We start from the raw sequence: 17,996 nt of genomic DNA, 5'->3' as shown, positions 1-17,996 counted from the left end.
GGTGCCCATGTTTGAGTGGTGCCTACGAGAGGTCCTTGCCAGAGTTGAGAGCACAGCCAGTTTTGACTCGGGTTCCCCTTAACCTTTCAGTTTTGGCTGCATTGGCTCAGGAAGGGTCTGAGAGCCGAGAGGTTGAGGCAGAGATGCATGGGTTGACTCAGACGGTTTCAAAGCCTTCTCTGCCAGTAAGTGTTTTAGCCTTGGACAGCTCTGCTCCAATGTCTGCTTGAAAGCCAAGCTGGATTGTGGCTGGGGAAGTGCTTTCTTAGGCCGTATCTGTTCCAAGAGGGTCATCTTTGGCTTTTTAGAGTGATCTGTCCAGACCAAGAGAGGAGATGGCTCATATCCACTTGGAACTGTCCTCCCTTGGATCCTGGTACGATTTCCGCTTATCCTACTAGATAGGGACATCCAACCTCGTTAAACCTTAAGATCACGTGGCATTTCTGGCTCTGAGCCTTCTCTGGAACCTCCCACTGGAGAAGTTCACTGCAAATAGACTTGCAAAGTAGACATCTTGACTCTTCCCAGGAGTCTCTCACTGAGGATACTAACTTCAAGGAAGGGGAGGGACCCCAACATCTCTCCTGGAAAACCTCTCCTCCTTTGGAGCTGTCCTCAAATTGGTGAAGTGGAGAGGGGGCTGATCCACTGAAACCCCCTCCATAGAGGTGTCAGTGTTCTTCAAGGCTTTTCAGGGCTCATCTACCTCCCAGGTGGCCCTGCTTTCAGATGGTCTCTTAGCAGGCTTGGACGAAACACTATGTTCATCGTGCTATACTGCTGCAGTAATCACACTTGGGTTATCCTGTCGTCAGGCGGTCCTGCAGTCGGCCGAATCCCAAAGTCCTGGTCCGGCGTCGGTTGTTGTCGCCTCTTCCCTGACGTCAGTGCAACAGGGGTATAAAAGAGACAGCCAACGCCATTTTCTTCAGTCTTTCTTGCCGTGCGGTGCCCGAAGCAGAAGCAGTTCGCAAGTGCCGGTCGGCCAGCTCCTGAAATTTTCGAATAGAGTTTCAGCCCGAAGTCTTCTCTAAAGCTAAGTACCCCGTTGGGGAAACTTTTCTTGCCTCAGACCGATGTCAGACAAAGTTAATAATTGTATTTCTTGTGGGAAGCAAATACCTCATAAGGATTTTCATTCTTATTGTATTCCTTGCCTAGGCCCAGACCACGACGTCTCTGGTTGTCGGTTTTGTGCTAGGTTCAACAAACGTACAATTAAGCATCTGGCAGAATTCGCCCAGCATTATTTTGGCAGAAAATATAACTATAGCATGCCGTTGGAGCAACCGACATCAGCAATGATTAAAAAATCAAAGATAAGGACCGGCAGCCAAGGCCAAGACCAGATACCGAGGCCTCAGCAAGGCCCGACACCGGTTCTCCGGTTTTCAGCGAGGCGCCTTCGCAGCCCCTGATTACCGCAAATTCAGAAATTCTGGCGGCCTCTCAAACTGAAGCAGTTGGGCCTCAGGAACCGGTTCCACCTCACTCCTCTGACGCCAGCCCCAACGGGGATGTTTTCTCTGAATCCAGTTTAAACCCAGATTCCTTACCTCCAGCACCAGCTAAACCAGACCGATACTACCGAGTTCCTGATGCTCATAAGTTTCTATACAAAAGCCCTACTGCAGACCCCAAGACCATTTCCCAGGGTCCCAAAGGGGTTAAGGCCTCTACTGCTAAGAATCCACTTCCTTCTGAAAGAGATTCCAGTACATTAGAAAGATGGGGAAAGAAAGTGTATACGTCTGCCACTTTGGCCATGAGGGCATTAAACTGCCAATTCCACATGCTAAAATACCAACAGTATTTGATTACACAGTTAAAGCAGAAACTGATCCCTCAGACAGATAACTTGATTTTAAAGAGATGCAGGATTTGCTGCATGCAGCAGAACAGGTGGGAAAGCATACCTTACAGTGTGGTTTTGATTAATTGGAAGCCTCATGTAGAGCAGCTGTCACAGGGTCTGTAATACATAGGCATGCTTGGCTTAAAGAACAAGCCTTACCAGAACATGTCAAAGCAAAGTTATTGGATGCTCCATTGCAGAAAGATTTGTTATTTGGTGTCAAAGCAGAGGAAGTTTTAAAGAAAATGGAAGAAAAGGCAAAATCTATGCAAACAGTTAAAGATTTTTTACAGGTGCAACCTCCTCATTTCAGCAGAAACTGGCCATCAAAAAACTGGTCCTTTCCTGCATCAGACAGACCCCAAAGAGGTAGGTATAGGCACCCAAGGGGCAGAGGCCAACCGCAAGGTTCTTTCAGGCCTAGACAATGGCATACAACAACTCAAAGAGGTGGAGACGAAAGATCTCAACCCTTCAGGAAACAAACACAATGACTTCCCTCTTCTCCTGCCAAGCAAAATTGCCCTGGCAGCACCTTTGGGAGGAAAACTGGCTCTATTTCCACAAAATTGGCGCATCATAACAAAGGACAAATGGATTCTAGACATTATTACCCGAGGCTACAGATTTCATTTCCACACTTTACCACGGATGAGAGGCATGCCAAATCTGCCTCCAAACCAATGGGCAGAGGCTCAAACACAAATTTCAGCTCTCATGGATATGAAAGCAATTCAGAAGGTACCTACAAAGGAGCAAGGTCAAGGTTTTTACTCAAGACTGTTTCTAGTCCCAAGAAAGGACAAAGCCTGGAGGCCCATTTTAGACCTCTCAATTCTGAACACATACCTGGCGGTACCCAAATCAAAATGCTCACACTACAGCAGCTCCTTCTCATGCTGGGCATGGAGTCTTGGCTGGTAACGTTGGACCTCAAAGAGGCATACCTGCATGTCCCTATCAGACAAGATTGCAGAAGATACCTCAGATTTTTGGCAGGTACAACGCATTATCAATTCTCTGCATTGCCCTTTGGCATATCTACTGCGCCCAGAGTATTTACAAAATGCCTGGCATCAGTAATTGTATATTGCAGACAACGAGGAATACAAATGTATCCATATCTGGACGACTGCCTGATCCAAGCGGACAGCAAGGACATTCTATTACAGCATCTGGCTTTTGTAACACAGCTGCTCAGTTGCCTAGGGTACACAGTAAACAAAAAGAAGTCAAAACTAATACCCTCGCAACAGATAATATTCCTGGGTGCCGGCTTAAATACAACGGCCCAGATGGCTTACCTCACTCCAGACAAACAAAAACAATTGACTCAATACTTCAAACAGATAGCAACTTTTACCCAGCTCACTGCAAGGAAAATTCTGCAGGCATTGGGGTTCATGGCATCATGCATTCAACTAATCCCATATGCAAAGCTGCATATGAGAAAATTACAATGGTACCTGAAAAGTGTATGGTCTCAACACAGGCACAGCCTCGAAACAAGTATACCTATCATTCCCTGCCTTCAAAAAGAGTTCTATGGTGGGCTCAAGCATGTTAAATAAACAAGGGTCTTCCTTTCATCTTGCCTCCAGCAAACCAAACCATGACAACAGATTCTTCAGACTATGCCTGGGGAGCACATATGGCAGGACAGTGCATACAGGGCAAATGGTCTGCAAAACAAATGCATCTTCACATCAACCAAAAGGAGATGCTAGCTGTGCAAAATGCACTGACAGTCTTCAAGGACCTCTTGCATCCAGGACAACTTCTAATAAGGACAGACAACACCACAGTTATGTGGTACATAAACAGGGAGGAACACACTCCTACCCTTTATGCAGACAGGCTATGACCTTATGGAACACAGCATTGACCTACCAAGTACAACTACAAGCACAATTCCCGCCAAGAAAGGAAAACATATTGGCAGACGAATTACGCAGAAATATGGCAGACCCTCATGAGTGGAGACTACACCCACAAGTATTTTCAATGATAACTCAAAGATGGGGATGTCCAGACATGGATCTATTTGCCTCCCCCAACAATTGCCAATTACAAAAATTCTGCACAAGGACTTATCACTCCCTAGCCTGGAAAGTGGACGCTCTATCATTCAGTTGGACAACGCTGACAGTCTATGCCTTCCCCCCACTACCTCTATTGACCAAGGTATTATTGAAGGTGAGATCAGAGAGGCCACAAATGATCCTCATTGCTCCGGACTGGCCACGCCAGCACTGATGCCCATTACTAAGGAACTTGACTCACAGCCCTCCATGGATCTTGCCCCAATTCCCACTACTGTTGACTCAGAAAAACTCTCAAACCCGTCACAGCCAGCTCAGAACTTTAAATTTAGCTGCATGGAGAATTCCTTAAATTATCAATCAACACTTCTCTCAAAGGACGTCCTGAATGTCATTTTGGAGGCCAGGAGGCCCAGCACCAGGAAGACTTACTCAGACAAATGGAAAAGATTTTGTGCATGGCACCAGGCTAAAGGTCAAAATCCCTAGATACCAAACATTCCTCACATACTGCAATACCTAACTGAGATGCTACACAAAGGCCTTTCCTTCTCCTCCATTAAGATCCATGCTTCAGCCATTTCAGCTCGATATAATACGGATCCTCCAATTTTCTCACACCCTTTACTTAGGCAGTTTCTCAGAGGGGCTAAGAATATAAGACCCCCCAGAAAACCACCAAAACCAACTTGGGACCTGAACTTCGTTTTAGAAAAGTTAACACTGCCTCCTTTCGAACCAGCCTTCTCAGCAGAACTACAATACTTGTCCTGGAAAACAGCCTTGTTACTGGCTATTACCTCAGCACGCAGGGTCTCAGAACTACAGGCACTTATGGCATTGGAACCTTTCATCATTTTCCATCAGGACAGAGTCTGTCTATGAACTAACCCTACCTTCATGCCCAAGGTAATATCCAGTGTAGCTTTGAACCAGACCGTTCATTTACCCACCTTTTATCCTAATCCACAGAATAAAGGAGAAAGGATCCTTCACTCTTTGGACATTCAGACAGCTACGTTTACTATTTAGATAAGACAAAGATTTTCAGAAAAACTGACCAACTCTTTGTATCATATGCTGCAGGTTCACAAGGAAAGGCTATTTCAAAACAGGCCATCTCCAAATGGATAGCACATTGCATCCGCTTTTGCTACTCGCACCATGGGAAGGCAGTGTCTGTCAGTATTAGAGCCCATTCTACCAGGGCTACTACAACCTCAGCAGCCTTTCTCAGAGGGGTTCCAACCAAAGACATTCTGGAGGCAGCTACTTGGAGTTCAGTGCACACCTTTACCAAGCACTACCACCTTCCATTATACTCAAAAACCAGAGCTGGTTTTGCCACTGCAGTTCTGCAGGGCATCCTAGCATCACCTAACCCAGTTTAGTACCAGCCACCCTTCCATAGCTTTGGGATTCTACCCAAGTGTGATGACTGCAGCAGTATAGCACAATGAACATAGTACAGTTTTGTACCTACCGTAAATGTAGATGTTCGAGTGGTTATACTGCTGCAGTCCAAGTTACCCTCCCTCCATCCCTTCTACATACCAGGGTGTTAGTTACAACTCCATGTACATCAATCAATTGGATGCATGTCTATATGGTGTTATTGCTAAGAGCTAGTAATACTGTTTATCTACTAAGGTATTGTTGCATAGCTATTGTATTGCCTTCCTAGTTGGGGGTACCTGACATCTGGGGCAAGAAAAACTGAAGAAAATGGCGTCGGCTATCTCTTTTATACCCCTGTCGCACTGACGTCAGGGAAGAGGCGATGACAACCGATGCTGGACCAGGACTTTAGGATTCGGACGACTGCTGGACCGCCTGACGACAGGATAACCCAAGTGTGATGACTGCAGCAGTATAACCACTCGAACATCTACATTTATGGTAGGTACAAAACTATACTTTATGGTGAAGCCTATTCCCATAAAATTTTCTTAGCCCCCAGGATCAGGTTCCATTGGTATAAACGTCCCCTGGCAGATTGCATGGTGGTTACAGCAGGCATTAAAAGGGAGCTTTCCAAAAAGATCACCTTTGTCCATCCCCCAACAGGGAGTCCAGGGCATTAGACAAGTTTGGGAAATGGACTTGTGCTTCAGTCACTTTCCCTTGTATGACTATTCCAGAGGGATTTGAACTGTCCATCTCCCTCTCGGGTAAATTGGTTGCAGACATACAAATAACTGTAGAGTTGCAGGTGTCTATCCTTCAGTCAAAATCCAGCATGTCCATGCACCTGCTTTCCAACAGAGCTGATGGCACGTTGACTACTTTCATCAGTGTTCCTTTTGATGGTTCAACTGTTTTTAGACTGAAGGTCAAAGCTGCTCTCAAAAGAAGTGAACTGGAGGGCAAGACAGTCACTTTTTCACCCCTGGAACTGGAAAGGTAGATATGATTTTGAAAGTCCCAGGGTTTTCATAGGTTGGTATTATTTAAAATTAGGTTTTGCCCTAGACAATTGTGTTGTAAGACACCCCCCACAGGCAGGGGGATAATTTCAGTGGATGTTGCCCCAGGGCAGCGTCTGGCAGCAGAATCAAGGGTTTCAAGGTCCCTTTACCAGAAAGCCCCGTCAGCTCTCCTAAATGGTTGACCACCAGCCTTACTCTGGAGGCAGTTGGGGGTGCTCATCTCTGAATCCTCACACCTAGTTAGCCATCACCCAAGATTCATGGGTGTACAAGATAATCATCATAGGCAATATTATTATTCCATTGCTTTTCCCCCAGCAGTGAGAATTCACAATGTTCCATCCATTCAGAGGGAATTGGCAGAGGCAGAAGTATCAGAGTTGCTAGAAACGTTGGCTTTAAGGAGGCCCCACCAGACCAGCAAGGATCTAAAGTCTATCGAGATTCTTTTTGGTTCTGGAAAACTGGGACCTCTGGCCTATTTTGGAACTGTTATCTGAATCAGTTTGTAAAACAAAGTTCCAGATGGTCACTGTACAGTCCATTCTACCTTTTCTGATGAAGGACGAGTGGATCTTCTCAATAGATCTTAAGGGCACCACTACTATGTCAAAATAGCAAGGCAGTCCAGGAGGCTTCTTCTTTCTCAACAGGGAGCCAGTCACTTTCAATTCAGAGCACTGTTCTTTGATCTCACCACAGCCCCCAAGGTGTTCACCAAATGCATGACAGTAGTAGCAGCATATATAAAGCTGCAAAGGTCCCAGATGTCCCTCTATTTAGATCACTGGCTCCTCACAGCACCTACCAAGGATCTGCTTATCCAGTGCAGGGACTTTTTGCTCCATCTGGCTCCATACTTGGGCATTACAATAATCGTCATCATCATCATCAACCCCATTTTTCTACATTGGGTTGGGTTGTCATATCAGCTGTCACAATCTCTCTATTTATTGAGCATCACAGTAAATCCTAAGCAAAAGTCAGCTGACACAGACAACAGAGTTCATAGAGTACTACCCAAGTACAATTTCCCAAATTGCCAGCTTCCAAAATTACAAGTTCTGTTTCTCCATCACCAAACTTCTCTGAGATCTTTTTTTTTCTTCAAACCCTCAAGCGAGACTGATTCTCCATCTTCTGGGTTCAGTGGCAGCTTCAATCATAGTGGTACCTTGCGCAAGATCCTGCAGTGGTCCCTGTGTGTTCAGTGGTTGATTCATCAGCCCCTTCATTTTCCCATCCATCTCGCACCAATGTGCAAGAGTCACACTCATTGATGATTGACCTCTGCAGTAGTCACATGGGGCCAACTTCACCCTTTCATCTCCACTAGCAGAAGGATTTTCCAGAACACACACCTGTTTGAGAATTTGTTTGTTAATGTATGCAGTTTTCTTGTTGGTCAGCTGGCTGTCCATAAAAAGGGCAGATAGGATGTATAAAATTCCTCGGTCTTTTAAAAATGTTTATACACTATTACCAGATCTGGTCCACAGCTATAGCCTTATTTGATCTCACTGCTGATAAGCACTTAGTTAATTCCAGTCCTACTCTTTCTGATAAGGATGGAGAAAGTTATTGATAGGTATCTGGGGAAAGTATATACTTCTGGACAACTTTGGTTGTCAGAATTTGGAATTGTGAAGTTCATATGTTAAAGCTTGTTCTGCCAAATTATGAAGTATGAGGAATGTTTTATCTGCTGTTTTCTTCTTTTGAGGAAAATCTGATTTAAATAACTTTGTTCTTTTGCTCAGGTCACTACTCACTGTTTGCAGTGTGTTGTATGACTGTTGAAACTTCTTGCAGGGCTATGACCACTGGTACTGTTTTAAGGAGGTTTGCATGGCTGCATTCGTAGAACCTTTCACATGATGTTAAAATGAAAATTTTAAATTCTCCATTTAGATAAAGATTTAGTGTTTGGCCTCTCTGCTGCATAGGTGATCAAAAAGTGAGATGAAGGGGGCAAAGATGATCCAGGGAATCTAAGATTTTTCAGCTCTCCTTTTTCTGAATTGTTCAAGGGATTTTTTTTCCCCTTTTTCATTTTTGGCAGAAAACAGAATGAACAGTCTCAAGAGAATTTAGTTTAACAGACATACAAGAAGGAATGACAAAGGAGTTCCAAGAAGTCCCCCCTAACCTCCCAGAACCAAGGAGTCCCCCCTAACCTCCCAGAACCAAGGATAGTCCAGTATGTCTGACTAGTCAAGAGATATTGTGACGGACTCCCATCTTGGCCCCTTTTTTCTTCCAGAAAGTTGTAATATTTTTTTTTTTCCTTTGGCAGCAGATTGCTTTAGACAAGTGGGTTCTGACAAACTAATGACTTTCTTGGGTGGCGTAAGCCAGGGAACCTTGTTGGCTAGTCTTACTTAGGCCCTTGGGCCGATAGCCTAGTACTTACCTATGAAATCATTCATCAAGATTACAGATGTCAGTGGGAGGAAATTCCTCCTTTCTGGGTGGGGGGGGGTGGCATTCCTTACCAGGCGGACCTCACAACTGGAAACTAGATCAGGAGGTCTTCCAAAATTTGATCCATCTGTGGGGAGTTCCTCAAGCAGACCTTTTTGCCTCCTGTTTGAACAATCAACTAGCAAGATTCTGTTCCAGGAGTCTCTGCAAGAAGGCCATGAAGGCAGATTCCTTTTCTTTGGACATGAATGTTCCTGTATGCTTTTCTACCTTTTCCAATAATATCCAGGGTACTTTTTAAGATGAATCCCCCAAGATTATTGTGGTGACTCCCTTCTGGCCTAGGCACCTGTGATTCTCCTTTCTTTTTAAATGGTCAGGTGCAATTACCACAAGCTTCCTCATAGACTGGATCTACTCGCGCAAGAACAGAAGTGTTCAATACACTGTGACATCAGTTATTTTCATTTGACTGCCTACATGATAAGGTCTTGGTTCCTTATAGGCACCTGTTTACTGAGGACGTGTAGTAGGTGCTAATGGAGCAAGAAAGTCTTTCCTATGACCTTTCTTATTCCTGTATCAAGGTCCATATTGGCCACTTCAGCATGTCTGCCCTAGTTCTTCCTCTTTCAAGACAGTTTGATGTCAGAATTTTCTTGAGAGGTGTGTTGCTTAACATGCTGCCAAATAAACCCATGGCCCCTTCTTGGGATCTTAATTTTGTTTTAGAGAAGGTAACCCTTGCCCCTTACAAACTGATCTGGCTGATTTGAGATTCTTAACATGAAAAATATTTTTTTTCTGATTACTCTGACCTCTGCTAGAAGGGTATTGGAGTTTCATCCTCTTGTGATGAGCCAACCCAATTTCTTTTCCAGTAGGGATGGGGTTTCTTTGAGAGCTAATCCTCCTTTTATGCCTGAAATGGTGTCCCAAGTTTCCTTTAAGCCAAGCTATCCATCTCCCCATTTTTCTTTGGTGAATCTAAAATGATGGAGAAAAGGATACTTCATATCTTGGATGTCCACAGACAACCCTGGTACTATATTGACAGAGCTGTATCTCTCAGATCTTCTGATCAATTATTTCTTGTAAAGATCAGAAGAATGTACAACCTGTGTCAAAACAGACCATTTCCAAATGGTTGTCTAATTTCATTACCTTTTGGTATACTTTTAACAAATCTGTCTGAGTAACTGAGTTTGTGTGATCTCTCACTCGCACACAAAAATAGCTGCTAGTCTTACTGTAAATATGCAAACTGGTGTCCTATTTGTCTAGTTTTAAACTGGCTTCTATTCAACTTCTGCCTGTTCTTAAAATATGAACAAATTGTCCGACTCCTGTATTAGTTTTCTTGATGGGCAAAGAAACATGTTGCTTTTAGTTTCAGATCAGTTTTTTTTTAAGCATCCTTTAAGTGAATGGATTGCACTTCAGCTTTTTGCTGAATGTCTTAACAAACAATCCCTAAAGTCCCCCAAATCAGCATCTGCTGAGGATGAATATATGCGTTTCGGTTTTACTGTACCTTCAGATGATGTGCCAGTTTTCGCTAGTAATGTTTGATTCTTCCCTCAGTAGGTTATAATATAACTTTCAGTTTCCCCCTCCCCTGCCAGACCTGTGGCTCTACTATCGTCATTGATGTGGCCTGTTAATGCCATCCGAGTGCAAGAGTCAAGCATCCCAGGGCTAGGTGAGAGTCCTATGACCCATTTATTCCATCCCAAGATGTTATCTAACCCATTTGCTCCCCCCGTGATGAGTGGTGTAATAGGGAACAGGCTAGCTTAATATTCCTCCTGTTTTGAGCATCCCTCTTCTCTTGCTATGGCTCGATGAACTCTGCTTCGGTGCTGCTGGCCACCAAAAATATGCCTCCATGCACACTCTTAGCTTGTGTTCATGTGTGCAGGTAGCTCATTAAAACACTCATGCTCCACTTATGTAACACTTGATCCCTCTTCCAAGAATGGGCAGACCAAGAACAGATACCCCTTTACTCTCATCCTCCCCAACCAGCTCCTATAGCTGCTTGAGCTGCTGATTGAACTCTGGCCATGGGGGTTGCTGGCAGAGCTTTCTTTCTACACACACAGCTGGTGTTCCTTAATTCAGTTTTAAGTAATTGGAACAGACTAAAAATTACCAGCAGAAACAAACTATAGGCTCAGTGGTGTTCCACAAAAAACCCTCATGATCATGTTAAATATAGGCATGATAGGAATTAAATAAAAAAAATGTATTCTACAGGACAAAAAACAATTCTACTGTAATTTTACAGACAACTAACCAGAACAATCCTCAGAAGTTCTGGGCAGAGCTGAACAATCGACTTCGCCCTGGAAAAACATCTACACCTATCCCTGCTGCCATCAGTGATAAATCCCCAGAGGAGGTCTCTGACAGTTTTAATAATTTCTTTACTGAAACAATTCAAGCCCTAGCTAGCCAATTACATCCTAGCTCCCCTGCCCCTGATACTACAACCTCTAAAAAACGACTCTTGTTTTCCTTCCATCCAGTGTCCACATTACTTATCCGTAACTTGATCAGAAAATTAAAACCCACCACACACTTCGCTGACCAACTCCCCTCCGAGTACCTTAAAAAATCAGCTGATGCCATTGCCTATCCAATATCAATACTAATCAATCGTACCATAGCAGAAGCTAAAATTCCCACCATTTGGAAAAAGTCCTACGTAATCCCACTACATAAAAGAGATTCCTCTACGGAATTCTCCAGTTATAGACCTATAGCTGTACTTTCTCCACTTGCAAAGATTATGGAAAAATGTATACAAAAACAATTTATGCACCACCTAATCCAAAATCACCTCATGGTGGATACCCAGCATGGTTTTCGTCCACACCATAGCACAACCTCAGCATTAATGGCTTTTACCAATACCATAAACAATAACCGTAACAATAATCACATATCCTCTGCCCTATTCTTGGATCTTTCCAAGACATTTGACATGGTTGACCACCAACTTCTGGTTCGCACTTTGCAAACTTTCCACCTAGATACCAAAACCCTTCTTTGGTTTACATCCTACCTTAATGGGAGACAACAGGCTGTCCTATGGCAGAACAAGCTCTCTAACCTATTACCAAACACCCTTGGAGTACCACAAGGCTCCATATTAGGGCCCCTACTGTTTTCCATCTTTATTAATGACTTGTATACAGTCATACCAAACATCTGCTGTATTCAATACGATGACTCCACCCTGATTTGCTCAGCTACTTCTCCCACAGACCTGAGGGTCGCTACTCAGTCCACCTTTAATACCATAAAAAACTGGCTCTCTGAACGTAGGTTGTTAGTAAATCCCAAAAAAACTAAAATGCTGCTGTTCTCTTCATCTCATAGGTCTGCCGCCTTCACCTTCACTATAAATGCAAAAGGATGGGACAATAATCTTCCCTGACCCCTCTGCAAAATTACTAGGTGTCATTATTGACAATGACCTAAAGTTTGACCTTCATGTGAATCATTCACTCAGGAACATCAATAAAAAACTTGGGTCACTGTATAGAATAAAAGCCTTCCTAACCCCTGCAGCTAAGATGGCTATAGCTCGCTCTCACCTACTCTCAACACTTTTATATATGCCTCCCCCCTTCTCTCCAGTCTAAACAAATCTGTACTAAATAGACTGTCAACCTGTTACAATCATATTGCCAGGTTTGCCACTGGACTGCCTTTTAAAACACACCATTGCATCAACCTAAAACAGCTTGGATGGCTGGAACTTCCCAGTCTCATCCAATATATAACCTGCTGATCATGGCTAACAAAATCCTCTATAACCCAGATAACACACCAGCCCTTCAAAATGTTATCACCCCCCACAACAATCCAAGATCCTCGAACAAACGTCTAATTCAGACAATCAAAATCAACAACGCAGCTGGAGACACCCTCTTTGCTAACGCTGCAGGCAGAGCCTGGAATTTACTTCAGGTGTATTACTTTGCTCTCCTCCCTAGGACATTTTAAAACTAAACTCAAACAACATATGACATTTAACTGGATTTGCCACTACTACAAGCCTGGCTAACTGTCAACGTGAATGTGAATAACCCAACTAACTTTTTATTGTTAATTTTCTCCTGACTATAACCAGGTGCATCTCATGTCTGCCTATGTATTCTTTGATAGTATCATTTATGTAATCTTTCATTACTTGTATTATTGTATCTGATAACTCGGAGCTTATCTCACTGGGCCTCCATTGAAAATGGACATGACTCCAGTTGGACTATCCCGGTCAACAAATGTAAAATAAAATAAATAATTGTTGGCAATTACTTGTTTATAAATTTTTTATATATATATATATATATATATATATATATATATATATATATATATATATATATATATATATATAATATAATATACACACACATACATATTACATTTTTGCATGTCTTGTTTAATGTATTAATTTAGTGTCTGTGCTTTCTGCTGTTGCATGATGTGAAGCTGAGAGAAGTCTCTGGGTTATGCTGCCTACTTGGATACCAAATGAATAAGTACTGCATTATTCTGAAATCCCTCTGAGTCTGTAATTTCGATTGAACTGACAATCCGAAAAGCATCTGAACTTGGCTGAGAATGAGAGATTATCTAACAGGATGAATTGGCCTCTTAGCAGCAGTGGTCTGATACATTGAACACAACGTTGTAACGAGAAAACAGTCAACTCCACCGGATTGTTAGTGACTGAGAAATCTAGCCTCCAGAGTGTACACCTCCTGGTGGAGTGGAAGATTGCAGCAGTATGACTTTTTCTTAAAGCAAGTATATATCCTTCCCCTCAGGCTTACTTATGTTTTGCTTATGCTCATTTGAGGGAGGATCGTTACAGCACCAGAGATGAGCTGTTCCGGACTGTTCATCTCCCTCTCCCATCCCTTTACTTTGTGAAAGTGGCTGTAGTTGTGGGCTGAGCCCATCAGTGTACCAGAAGGAGTTGAAGAGAAAAGTGGAAGGGCACTAGGATGTTACTTATGGCAGCATACTGAACACCTACCTCCAAAGTTGTATATTTCACTAAATGTATAGAGAAGTAAATTTTTTTTTTACTATTTTTTTTTTTTTTTATAGAAAGCACCGATGAAGGGTCCGAAAACTTGAGTGAGGCTTTTATAACTGACGCTATGATAAAAGAGGAGGAGAAACTGGAAAAGGAAGGAGTTGAGGAAGAGAGGAAGATGCTTGAACAAGTGAGTCAGTTTTGTACTCATGCTTTTTGTTTTCTTCCTGCATTTTCAGATGGTCTATAATGTTGTAGTTTTCGTAGCTAACTTATCTGTCCGTGATGCATATATGTGTACTGGTTTTATTAGTGGTAGTGTTGTTTGCTAGTGTGTAAATGGTGTGGAGTTCTACTGAAAGGGAGAAAATGTAAGGTGCCTTTCACTGTTTTTCCTCAATGTGTATTGTTTCAGTAGTGATGTTTGCCCAAAGTAAAGGTCTGTGTAAAATAGCAGAGTTGTAGAATGGCTGATGCTTCGCTTTTGTAAGTGCAAGTCTTAAACTTAAATTGCTTTCCAAATTTTGCTTGGCTTATTTATAAGAACCGTCGGTGGGAGACTAGGAGTAATACACTAGCAATAATGTTATGGGTATTCGAAGTGATGTTCATCATTTGATCACTGCTGCAGTAGCCTTAGCTGTATGGGTTATATTTTAGGTAGAGTATAACAGCCATTTGGGTTCCACAACTTACGGGCACCTTTCACGTGTCCAAACTGTTGACGACTAGCAGGGCTGGGGAAAATCAGCCATCTGGGTGTCATCCCTTCAGAGCTTTCTGATGCCAAAAAACACTCTTCTTGCGGGTTTTTGAGGATTGATGGTTGGCTAACATGTTTCCATAGCTGAGCAGATGTTCATCGTGCATACAGCTGCAGTCATAACAGATGGGTTCTCCTGCCGTCAGGCGGGTCCTCGGTCGGCAGAATTCCAAAGTCTTGGTCCGGCGTCGGTTGTCGTCGCCCTGACGTCAGTGCGACAGGGGTATAAAAGAACCAGCTGATGCCATTTTCTTCAGTCTTTCTTGCCGCGCGGTGCCCGAAGCAGAAGCAGTTCGCAAGTGCCGGTCGGCCAGCTCCTGAAATTACGAAAATTTTGCAACCGAAGTCTTCTTGAAAGCCAAGTACTCCGTTGGGGAAACTTTTCTTGCCTCAGACCGATGTCAGACAAAGTTAATAATTGTATTTCTTGTGGGAAGCAAATACCGCATAAGGATTTCCATTCCCTCTGTATTCCTTGTTTAGGCCCAGACCACGACGTCTCGGTCTGTCGTTTTTGTGCTACATTCAACAAACGCACCATTAAGCGTCGGGCGAAGTTCGCCCAGCATTATTTTGGCAAAAACTTTAACTATATTATGTCGTCAGATACTCCGACTCCAGTTTTGTCTAAAAAGCGCAAAGATAAGAACCGACACACGAGGTCCGCAGCCTCTACCAACACCACGCCAAAGCAGACTACACGTGGTCCGGTTCTCAGCGAGGTGCCTACGCAGCCCCTGACTACCGACAACGCTTCCTTGGCGGTGTCTCCTGTGCCCGAGGTCGCAGGCTCCTCGGCCCACACCCCGACTACAGATACCGAAGCCACTCGTGGCGGTGAATCTCAAAATGTGGACAGGTCTACCTCCTCTCAAGGTGTCTTCAGACCTTCCTCTTCTTTTTCCATCAAGGCTTTCATGAAGTCTAAAGCAGCCATGCATCCCAAGAGACAAGCTACACAGGGCCCATCTCCAGGCCCCATGCCTAAAAAACAGATGCTTAAAATGGCTGAGGATTTAATTACTCTTATCAGGGGTTCTCACCCCCCCCCCCCGGACAAAAGGCCCAGAGTGGAGGAAGAATCCCCCTCCTCTGATCAGGGCTCCATTATATCAGAGCACTCTGATGAACAGGAACATTCTTACTCCCCTTTTGAAGACTCTGATGCAGAGGAGTCCGTTCCCTCTGTATCCCCCCCAGAGGATTACTCATTTGGGGAAACTTTGCATACCTTAAGGGAACACTTCCTCTGGGAAGGCCAAGATTATTCTGATTCCAAGAAAAGGCTTAGGGAATTTCTCTTGCTACCTCAGCACAGGCCTCTGGCTATACCTCCTGTCTTGGACATACTAGATGATGTGTACTCGGAGGCCTGCCTTAACCTGGATTCTCTACATCCAGCCCCAGTCAAGCCTGACAGGTACTACAGGGTTCCTGACTCACACCAATTTCTATACAAAAGCCATGCTGCTGACCCAGAAACTATCTCACAGGGCCCCAAGGGAATTAAGGCCTCCACTGCTAAAAATCCATTACCTTCCGAGAGAGATTCCAGATCCTTAGAAAGGTGGGGAAAAAAGGTATATACCTTGGCCACCTTAACCATGAGGGTTTTAAACTGTCAGCTCCATATGCTAAAGTACCAACAGTTTTTGTTATCACAATTGAGAAGTAAAATGTCACAACCTGAACAACCAGACTTGAAGGAGTTGCAGGATTTGATGCATAGTGCAGAACAAGTGGGTAAACATACCTTACAATGTGGTTTTGATGCTCTAGAGACCTCATGTAGAGCTGCTGTTACAGGATCAGTCCTACGTAGACATGCCTGGCTCAAGGAACAAACCTTACCAGATCATGTCAAAGCTAAATTACTAGATGCCCCTCTGCAAAAGGATGTATTATTTGGTGCTAATGCTGAGGAGGTATTAAGGAAAATGGAGGAAAAGGCTAAATCAATGCAAACAGTGAAAGATTTTCTACAGGTACAACCCCCACGTTTCAGTAGAAATTGGCCTTCCAAAAATTGGTCCTTTCCAGCCACGAACAGACCCCAAAGAGGTAGGTACAGGCGCCCGAGGGGCAGAGGGCAATCCCAAGGATCGTTTAGAGGCAGACAATGGCAAGCTCCTACACAAAGAGGTGGTGAGGATAACTCGCAACCATTCAGAAAGCAAGCCCAATGACTTTCTCCTTTGCATGCCAAGCAAGACTCAAATGGCAGCACCCTTAGGCGGAAAACTGGCATTATTTTCAAAAAAATTGGCATATTGTCACAAAAGACAAATGGATCCTGGACATTATAAACAGAGGCTACAGATTCCATTTTCACACCCTTCCAAAAATGAGAGGCATGCCAAACCTGCCACACAATCAAAGGGCAGAGGCACAAAGGCAAATTTCAGATCTCATAGACATGAAAGCTATTCAAGAGGTACCTACAAACGAACAAGGTCAAGGTTTTTATTCCAGACTATTCCTGGTACCAAGGAAGGGAAAAGATTGGAGACCTATTTTGGACCTATCCATCCTAAACACATTTCTACTGCACCAAAATTCAAGATGCTCACTCTACAGCAGCTTCTTCCCATGCTGGGCAAGGAGTCTTGGCTGGTAACATTGGACCTCAAGGAGGCATACCTGCATGTCCCAATCAGACAAAATTGCAGAAGATACCTCAGATTTCTTGCAGGTTCAACCCATTATCAATTCTCTGCATTGCCCTTTGGCTTATCTACTGCGCCCAGAGTATTCACGAAATGCCTGGCATCAGTAATTGCCTACTGCAGACTTCAAGGGATACAAATATACCCCTATTTGGACGACTGCCTGATCCAAGCGGACAGCAAGCACATTCTTCTGAAACATCTGGCTTATGTAATAATCCATTTTGAGGAATGAGAAAATATATACTGCGGCCTCCCTGAATTAGATTAATATTGCTTATAAACAAATTGACAACTTGTTACAAGACCTACTAGTTGATGAAGTTATTAATATTAAAACATTTAAATACTTGGAAGTGAATAAACCGAGAATAGCTACCATATTCGGGATACCTAAAATCCATAAAAATATGTGACCCCCCCCAAGACCCATAGTTTCCGCTGAAGGGTCTAAGACTGTACCCTTAGCCAAATTTGTAGATTACAAAACCAAACATATTTGGGTGAATAACCAGAGTATCCTTGAAGATTCCTGGGATTTTTTGAGCAAATTGAAACCTGAGATGTACAAAGAAGACATGCTTTTTGTCACTATTGACATTATTGATTTATTTAATTGCATCCCTTACACAGAAGGGATGGAAATGTTCGAAGAAAGTGTTTTTGAAGATAAAACTCTTTGTCATAAGGACAAAATAGCTAGTGTTGCACTTATGGATCTAGTATTAAAATATAATTTTGTAATATTTGAAGGA

General features: G+C 43.4%; 1 protein-coding gene across 1 annotated transcript in view; it reads left to right on the top strand.

Annotated features, from left to right (window-relative positions):
* Nucleotides 1-17,996, top strand: part of HELLS (helicase, lymphoid specific) — a gene marked incomplete in the record, with an annotated part of 1,428,613 nt that overhangs the window by 85,043 nt on the left and 1,325,574 nt on the right. The window contains 1 exon segment of the mRNA XM_044056152.1: nt 13,884-14,002. Within this exon segment, the coding sequence (XP_043912087.1) occupies nt 13,884-14,002 (119 nt within the window).

The sequence above is a fragment of the Protopterus annectens genome, chromosome 14.part0 (assembly GCF_019279795.1).
Source record: "Protopterus annectens isolate FY-2018-M chromosome 14.part0, PAN1.0, whole genome shotgun sequence".
NCBI classification, from domain to species: Eukaryota; Metazoa; Chordata; order Ceratodontiformes; family Protopteridae; genus Protopterus; species Protopterus annectens.
The sequence above is the reverse complement of the archived record's forward strand: the minus strand, read 5'-3'. Positions and strand labels throughout refer to the sequence as shown.